Source organism: Colius striatus, chromosome 2 (assembly GCF_028858725.1).
Source record: "Colius striatus isolate bColStr4 chromosome 2, bColStr4.1.hap1, whole genome shotgun sequence".
NCBI lineage: Eukaryota > Metazoa > Chordata > Aves > Coliiformes > Coliidae > Colius > Colius striatus.
In genome coordinates, this window is record NC_084760.1 from 20639374 (window position 1) to 20649517 (window position 10144).

Here is a 10144-nt window from a genome sequence, read left to right on the forward strand (position 1 = left end):
TCAAGTTTAGATATTTACAAAACATGTTTTTCTCTTCTGTTTTTAGCACAAGAAGAATGGGCCACAACCCGTTCCAGCCTAAAGGCACCACCTCCAAGGTCAGCCAGAGGAGGTTACAGGGAACACCCCTATGGTAGATATTGAAGGTCCTCCTCATCTGTGACCTCGTCTCAAAGACAATTAATAGCCTGTGGTCTCCACATAAACAGCAACAAGACAAGTAATAGTCCATTTCTTTTCTATCCTAGGGATTACTGCTTATTATTATCCTATGTACTACTTGTATTTCCTATAGCATTGGAGTGACATTGGCATTAGTATTATTTTATAACACGGACTTAAAAAGCAGAAACAAAAAACCTTTGGCAAGCATTGTCTATAAACCATTCAAAGATGATGTTCTGTTGGCTGTATTCATTGCTGTGTGTAACTTAAAAAGCATGACACTGTTACAGATCTTGAGTCTCTCTACATACTAGCTAAGGCTGAGTTTTTGTTTAGGGTTGCTGAAAGACTGTAATATGATTCTTTTTTTTCTTCTTTTTTTCCTTCTTTTTGAACCAGACAATAATCAAGTTGTAGATAAGATGTTTTAACCTGTCTTTTTTAATATATGTTAGTTTAGATTAAGATGTTCGATATTAAGTTTGTAAATTTAATTTTAAATGCTGTTTTAATGGGGTTGAAAACAAGCAGCTACTGTATGTATGTAGCTAACTGAATTTGTTCAGTGTTTTAACCTGTATTTGTTAAAAATAATCACATAAAGTTCAATGTGTAAGCTTCTCTAAATAGGAAACCATAATTTTGTCAAATATGTTTGCCATAATTTGTCAATAAAGCTGAAACCTTTTGTAACAAACTAAATTTGGAATTACTTGTTTTCTAGCTTTAAATGCCTGCTTTATTTCTTTTTCAAGAGATGCCTAAAATGTTTTTTATATAAAAATTACAAAAATGAACCCAAGCCTGTTTTAAGATTTTTTGTGTAAGACTTTAAAAGTTGTATTAATAACTTCTGGTTGTTAAATAATTTAAAAGTTAACAAACTAAACTGTTACATGAATCATGGTTAGTATCCACTAATGTATAACATGTTAATGGAAAAAAATGCTTTAGAACAATAAATGGATTTTAAACTATCCTCTAAGCTTGATCTTGCTAAACACAAACTCTGATTGACTTGTTTGTATTAGCATGTCTCTCGTGAGAATGTAATGGAGTTTAAAGAGGTAAGATTACCACTTACCACTGTTAGACTGTCTAAATGCTAGTTCTTCAACCTTTGAGTTTCCCCGCACATTAAATATCCCATTCAACATGTAAGCATTGCATAGATTCACCTATTTGTTTTCACTCAGAAGAGTGCGTTGACTGCATTTTTCGTAGTATATAACAATTTGTCTTGCTAAACAAATAATCAGTGTCACTGCCCAGTTGTTGGTACTCAACTTCAAAAACTTTATTTGTAATTTTCAGTGCTAAATATCACCGCCCTTGAAGGCAGTTTAGAGGGCTGATATTTCTTTTGAGACTATCAGACTTGATGGCTGATGATTATTAAGGAAATATGTCGCAGGACTCAAAGGATGACTAAACGTTAAACAGGTAACACTAATAGTAACTCTGTAATTTTGAGTATGCAACAGTAATGTTAAATATTCTCAGTTATTAAGTTACTGATAGTTAAAAAAGTAAACCTACCAAAAGATAACAAATAGGTATATAGGCTATTAAAACAACTAATTAACATTAACTAGTGACAACAAAATTATTCTACAATATATAACCCTCAAGGTAATAAACAGAACTAAAATTAACAATAATAGTAATGCAACTCTTGCTAACAACAAATATATAACCTAAATTTTGATGAAAAAAAAAAAAACCAACCAACCAAAAAAAAAGAAGACTTGATGGTAGGGATGCCAAAACTGTTAATCCTCTCAATACAGTCTTTTTGTTTACAGTGGCTTTTTGTCAATGTGATTGGTTTACTTTTTTGATGAGAATAAAGTACAGGCCTATTGCTGTTCAGTTTGTGAACAAAATCTCTTGCAGCTGGAGTTGCATGCTAACTTTTTAAATAGTTTATGAAGCATCTGTTTTGTCGTTTGAAGTGTTAAAGTGAATTTAGTAGGATACATGATGGTTACATTGACTTTATTCTGTCTCGCTATTTCAGGGTCTCACAGGCACTGGACAGCTAAGCAGCAGATCTACTGAGAAGTGGCCAGGTAAGCTCTGCCACATCCCAGGGGTTTTTCCTATTTGCTGTTTTGTCTGTACATTTGTTTTTACTAACACACAGAAAAGCACAGTTTTAAAATATCTAATTCTTTTCAGCAATATTTCTCTGCATAGCAGCATAGTGATTATGGCATAATGGCAATCAAAACATTTGCTTTAATATGATATAATACTTTAAATAAAAGAAGCCTTATCATCTAGCCTTTTAATGGTAGACAATAAGATGGTATCCTTTATAACTGTTCCTACTGAAAACTGATATTTATTAAAAGAAGCTTGTTTTTAATAAAAGCCTGCCAACAGTTTCTAAAACAATCATAAGGCATAGAAAAACATAATACTGGTTTGTATACCTTTGTTTCTCAAATAATTTAGCATTTTTTCTTATGAAAAAGTATCTAAAAAGAGACAGGAAAGTTTTTATTTGTTCTTTTGCTTGGTAGGTTTTTCTTTTTCATGCTTTAGGATAACAGACACATTAAGGAAATAATCAGACAATAGCACAGATCAGGGCATAACTTTCTATATTTCTCTGTTCAATTCAGGTAAATGCAAAATTATGTCTTGGATAACCTTCTTATATTATCTTTGGATTATATATGGAATTTTTTATTAAAGACAAATGTAATTGCTGGAAACGTTAAAAAAATATCAGCTAAGATACAACTTCATCTGCTCACTCAGAAGCATCAACCCAATCGCTACACAAAAACTACACATTCTCTTCCTCTTTCATGATTGTTAAACTAGAAAAGAGTTAATAAACCACATTAATGATGTTGTGCACCAAATACATGAGCCCAGAAACATTTATTACTCTGACATCTTTTCCCATGATTGTGGTCTGGATGATTCAATGTTTTCCAGCTATTGGTGTATTCAATGGTTACTTACAAACCACAAGTTATGTTGTATAATGGGAGATAAAGGGCTTAATTTTACTCTCCAAAGGGTTGCCTCCAGATCTTTATAAATTGATTTATGTGCTACAACCACTCACCAGGCTGAAGTGATACAACACAGCCTTAAAAACTATCTGTTACAGTCACATCAGTGTGAGCATACCACTATAGTAAAATGCTTCCATATACCCACTTTGCATATAGTTAAACAAATGTGCTTCATTCAATATATATCTATATAGACATGAAAAATGCACTCCACTGCTATAAATAGTACTGGTATAACTGTGGTTACAGATTATCATACTTTATAGCTTTTTCTATGCAAGTATTTCAGGAAATGCTCAAATGCCTTACTGAAATGATTAAGTACACAAATCTGTGAGCAGGTCATACCTGATGTAAGTGAGATCCAGGGCAAAGTACATAAAATTAATTTCTCACTTGTGCATCAGATTTTTATGTGAGGGTAACTAGTGTGAACTCCTTGAGGATGGACTCCAATAAATACAGCTTTATAGCAGAGCAGTGTCCTTTAATATTATTGATTCTAAGTCCACTTCACAGCCTTTATTTGTGTAGATTAAAAAAAAATACAGAATAAATCAGTAAAATGATGCATTGTGAAGTATTCTTAGCAATAATTATTTAGAAAAAGTAGGTTAATAAATCAGTGCAAGCGACTGTTTATGCAAACATGTGTGTTATTTATTTTTAGGAAAGTAGTACAAAAAAAATATCCATGCTTGCACATGCTGTTGTACTGTGATAGCTTCAAAGTATATTTCATATCCATTTCAAGAGAAAATTTAAAGTTCATCAGGTATGTCTTAATGAAAAAATCCACCATCTTTATTTGTGAGAGAGTAACAAGAGTTTGGTTATTCTAATTATCAGTCATGTTTAGGTCTTCCATGAAAAACTGTGATGTATTCCATACATTTGCAAATCCAGTCAGCCATAATTCTGCGGTCTTGAAAACTTACATGCATCATCAGAAAGCTCAGAGCTTCACTTGTGTTACAAATGATTCCAAGACACCAGTCAGCAACCAAACATTTTCTTTTGATGAATTCACATACCAAAGTAGGGTTTTTTTGTGATAGGAAGAAAAACTAGTATTAAATATAAAACAATTAGTAAAAAACACTGGAAAAAAGAACAAGAGTTGGAAAAGCAAAATTTCTTTTAAAAGATTTCTAAGATTTTTTTTATTGTTGTTGTTCAGATTTGCGTCATTTATGTAACAACTTGGTCTTTAAAAGAAATTGGTACATTATAATTTTTTTATAATTATGATTGTAATCAGTACTTCAAACAGAAAAATACATTATTTTACAGAATTGCACTAAAATATTCTTAATTGTACTTCTGCAGCATCAAGCTAAATATTCTTTTTCTTGTTTTCTGTTTGAAATGGAGATGAGATGTCTACCTTTGAAAAATTCTTTGATTTCATGAGACACTAGATAATATATGCACTCATGGGCGAAAATCCTTACTACCATATCTAGGTAGGTTATTGCATTATAAATGCAAACAATGCGCATTCCAAAGAGTATTTGCTATGAATAAAATCAATGAGCCAGTTTCAAAACTAATGATTTCTGGAGATGGGTTATGAAACATTTGATAGTCCACACTATTGAAAAGGTGATTGGATTGTGGAGTGGATGGCAGAGTGATAGAATCTGTAGTTTCGTATGTCATATTGACACAGATCCACTAGCTTGAAGTTTAGTCTGAGTGGAGGAAGCAATTTTCAAGTCCAGCTAGAAGCACAATAGGAGGGAAGTGCCAAGGGACTGAGAGCATTCTCACCTACTGGAGCAGAACCAAGAGAGCTGCACCACCAGGGACAAGCTCCTAGAAAAGTAACAGATGAGGAAAGATTCCACTACTGGACCCTTTTGTTTAGCAGACTTGTTGCATGTACTGAAGAGCCCTTCTAACTGACTAAATTAGGTATCCCTAGAGTAGCAACCTTGATCAGAAAATGAAGTAGTACCATGTAACTATTTCTCTTCTACATAGCTTATCTTACACCATTTAAACAAGATTGTAAATCTTAATATGAATAAAGGCAGAACATTTGGAAGATTCTAGGTCTCTCTATTGTTACTGAGCTGTCAGACCACAGCCAGGACTGAGGTACTTAGCTGAATATCTGGAATTTAGCAAAGGAACCAAGTTACCATTAAGATTGGAATAATTAACATAAAGATAATGGCTTAACGTTTCATTGTGACAATATGTGTTTATGGTAGTCTTCAAGAATCATCCATGATTCTTATCTGAAGGTTAAAATCAAGAACAAGTGAGAGATGTATTATGTTGAAATAAAAAGAAATTTAGTCTATGTTAATGATTTATTTCCATCATGTTTAGCAGGAGAATTGTTGTGTACTGTCTTTGTAAGTCCTAAGTTTTGTGAGAGTCAAATAATGCAGTTACAAAATTTATGTGGTGGCAAAGAAGAGTCATAGAACAAGGTAATCAGAGAGAAGAAGTCCCATTAAGGAAGGGAAGTCCTAGAAAGTTTTCCTACGGTATTGTACTAATTTGCAGAAGCAAGTTAAGTCAAGATTGTTTAAAGGCTAAATAGTTACACTGGGAATCAGTGTTCTTTGTACAGCCTACTTAGAGACACTTCCCACTCCATAAACTTTACTGGTACGCTTCTTTTCCTTTAATCGAAACAAACTAATTCAAATTAAAAGATAACTAAGAAACTCTGCCTGAATTTCTTAAGCAGTACGTATTTTAACAGAAGATTTTTTTCCTGTAATGTTGTGATATACCAAATCTAAACAAAATTAGAATCTTCCTACAGAATCTATTTACTAACAACTTTCCAGCAAAAATACTAAATAAAATTTTATTGATTTTCCATATGTATTACTTGGATTATTTGATAATACTGTAAAACTTCACAAAATGACTCAAGATTGCAAGAAGATGAAGTAGTGGGGGAGAAATGTTCCTAATATATCAGAACATATGTATTTTTAGGATTCGGGAGGACAATGTTCATTCACGGATGCATTTTAATAAGATAAGGAGAAAAAAAGCTTTACTAGAAGATTACCAAAGTTTTTACCAAAAAAACTCCAAACCGTAGTTAAAATATGTCAAAAGAGCAACGACCATATTTATTACTATTTCAAGTCATTTGTTGTCCACAAATTAACCAAAATACAAAAACAACCCTAATTAAGTAAAATCACAGGAAAACCTACAAAATATTTGAATACTGAATAGAGAAGCAAGCCTAATGTCTTCTGAAGTTTTTTGTTCTCCATTAAAAAACTTATTCAGTGACCTCTACCAGTTATTACAAAATTAAAAAAAGGCATCAAATGTCTGTCCATTTTACTGTAGTGGTCTATGGAGAGAGAAAAGGAAGACAAGTAACTTTCTCAGACCAATTATGTCTTCAAAGATGATCACTGTCTTCAACTTTGTCTTTTGCTAATTATGTTTTTCTAGTCATGATTGCTTATTGGGACCTGACTGAAACCTTTGAAATTGTTAAGACTTTCCTTTTTCTTCAATTTGTTTTGTTTCTGGTCCTGTAGGTTAGATGCTAACACTCATTTGGAGACATTAAGGAAGATGATTCCCCCTGAAAGATTTGCTGATCTACATTCTTATTAGACAAATTATGAGCTTTCCTCACGAATATGCTGATATCTTTAGTGAAGACATGCTGTGTACAGTGTTTATTTCCTGAAACAGTGGAATCTGAAGTTAAACTGTGGCTCCCAGTATGAGAGCAGGAAAGATTTTCTGTCCTCTCATGATCTCTGAGTGATCAAGTAATTTATAATATAACTCAGCAGAACATTTTTAAATTGTTGAAATACATCTATAAATCATGCATATCTGGAACAGAGTTTTCATTCTCAAACAGCAATCTGTCATCTTATGTATAGGAAATGCAGATTTCTAAACTTCTACTAAAAACATGTTACTGTTTTAAAGGAGTTTTTTCCTTACATAAATCCAAATTCAAGGCTTCATTTAGTACTTCTTAAATGACATAAATGCCTTCATTCCTAAAATAATTGGAATCATTTAAAAATCTATGATACTTTACCAGAGAATACTAAGATTGGCTGTGAAAGCAATTTCAGGCTTTCATATTTCAAATCTGTAAATAGAAGAAATGTCATCATTCACATATTAAAAGGAAAAAAATAATGAAAAGGCTGTGTAGTTGCTTTTGTAAATCCTGTTTATTCCCAAAATAATTTTTCAAGATGCTGTACAGAAATGACCAGAGCTTTCTCATGTCTTTTTGAAACATTTGAGTGTTCAAGTAGGATAGTGGAAATGCTTGAGTGCCCTCATAAGAGCAGAATTAATTCTGCAAAAATTGTTTCTTGTTTCTTCATATTACTGCTGTACCCTATTGATTTAAATGAGGTACAGTTTCTTATTTTATATGATGTTATTATAAAGTGTGAGAGTCCCTGTTGATATCATGTCTGGCACAGTTCTTGGCATTCTGGAGGCATTAGCTGATGATGGATGGCTTACTCACAGGAAGACAGTGAATACCTGTTATATGCCCTTGCAATACAGGACCTTCACACTGTGTTGCCACTAACAAGACAGTAGTGCAAACTGCTGAGCTGCTCATTTATGACTCCTTAGCATTCTGGGTGTTTTTTTATTCTTCTGCAGAGTAAACAGAACAAAACGTGGATATTTTATACTGTGATTTAATATGTTCACTATGACTCCATGTTCATTGCTCAGCTAATAACTCATTATATTTCTTCTTGAACTTTGTAACAGTCCTGTACAACCAAAAATTCAGTGGAAAACTCTTGCCCACGCAGCTTCTTTCTTTTTCTTTGTTTTCCTCTCAGAGGAACACAATTGTTCATATACCTACTTTAGCTGAAAAGGTCATCAAGGTCATTCAAGATGCTGCTGTTCTCTGGTGATATACAACTTAGTATTTAAAATTGATAGATTTCTTTTTTTCTTATTCTATATGGGATTTTGAGCAGTATATACCAATTTAATGTCTGTATTAGAAACCATAATATACAAACAACTGACAGGAATGCACGTGGACAAGTTCCTGTGTGACTTACTCTAGGTGGTCCTGCTCTGGCAGGGCGGTTGGACTAGATGATCTTTCGAGATCCCTTCCAACCTTTAAGATTCTATTATTCTGTTAATGCAATGTAATGTTTGGTTCCAGTTAAGCAAAGTGGCTTCTTGATGGAGAAGTCAGTCTTGCAGGTCTTACTCAGGTTTCATGCACCAAAAATCCACGTTGTCATAAACAAATGAAAAGGGATGTGGAGTATTTTTATTATTTAACTAAATTTAAACAGAACTCATATCTGTTAAGGACTGTATTGTGTCATTTCAAGCCAATGTCCTGTTTAGCAGACAGTTTAAAATAACCTTAACCCAGGAACAGTACTTCAGTGGCAGTGCTAACATCAAGATTGTGTTTTTTATGTCATCAGGACTGATTTTTTCATGTGCAAGAAAAACACTTACTTGAAGCTACTTCCTTGGGACAGTCACTCTCTCCAAATCTCAATTTAGCAACCAAGTTCATTCATTTAATGGCAGTCACCACTTTATTTTCATGGAATGAGAACTAACAAAGAACTTTCTGAAGGAGGCACAATACTTTACATAGTCATTAATGATGGTATTACTGAACTTTTTTTGCATATCTGAGACAAAGATAGGCTGCCCACTGGACTGTGAAGGCCGCTGAGATATGTGCTTCAAGGAATCTAGTGCTCATTTGAAAGAAAGGAAGACAGCTGTCTGTACATCAAGAGTACTGCAATGGTCTTAAAGTTTGAATAGCACCTACAGAACTTAATATGCTGCATGGTACTCAGAATGCTTACTGAAGGAAGCAGGTATTTTAATCTCTGCCTTGTAACAGAGAATTAGAAAAACAGTGGAGCTGAAAGATTTGGCTAAGGTCACTCAGCAGGCCAAAGAGATGTAATAAAGTGTAATTAGCAAAACAGCAGGGAAGGATAAGAGGTTGCATCAGGAAATGAAATACAGGATGTATTCGGAGCTATGATTTGTTTTGAGAGCGTAACTCTCTCTTCCATGGTGCAGATATACTATCATCCCTTGAAACCTGCTGGGCTTTACTAGGTAACTGGATGAGCAGCTGGAAGAGTGCATGCATTTAGTGAGCATACATACCTATGCAAAATTTACATTGAAGAAGCCTGTCATTATCTTTTACCATTTGCATTACAGCTATATTTTTCTATATCTGAATCACCTGTTGCCACGGTAAATTTCTCATGCTGTATGTACTTGATGAATAAGAAATGCATCTTAATGCATCGATAAGGGCTTGAGACTCCTGATAATATACAGTGCCTTCCCTGTAGCAATGACCACAATAGTATTGGACCCTAAAACCCGCATATTGTTAAATTTCATAGTGCTGATAATTCTAGAAATAACAGAAGTTCTATTTTAGACCATTTTACATAATTTTGCATCGTTTTAGTCTAAGACTTGTTAAAGTTTTTCCTACCTTAGCTAGATTAATGGAAATAAGACACCTGGCTTTGTAATACATAATCAACCAACCTTAAAAATATATTTAAGGATCTAGAAAACAGCTTGAGTTTTTTAATATAAAATCATTTTTGTACCAGGTTCTTCATCTGGACTTACTTGGATGAGTCATTCTCACTCACAGCTCCAACAGATAAAACATAGAACTCTGAAATAAGCTATACAACTTTAATCTGCCATGCCTCCATTTGTCTCATTTATTTTTTAAATGCACTATTTTCAGGGCTGGTAATACTGTCTGCCATTAAGATCACCAGTACTTTCTATAAATGCAACTGTGTCTGCTTCAAATTAAATTTCCCATGATGGATGTACCTGCTCTATCCAAGGATTTTGGCCAAAATGCCAAACATTTCAGAAAAATACAAGGTTTTGGTCATTTACAAAATAACAACAGTTCC

General features: G+C 33.4%; 1 protein-coding gene across 1 annotated transcript in view; it reads left to right on the forward strand.

The window, feature by feature from the left end:
• Positions 1 to 144, forward strand: part of KHDRBS2 (KH RNA binding domain containing, signal transduction associated 2) — a 358378-nt gene extending 358234 nt beyond the window's left edge. Inside the window, exon 9 of the mRNA XM_061990173.1 lies at positions 47 to 144. Coding sequence (XP_061846157.1) covers positions 47 to 144 — 98 coding nt within the window. The remainder of the gene's footprint in view (positions 1 to 46) is intronic.
• The last annotated feature ends 10000 nt before the right edge of the window (positions 145 to 10144 follow it).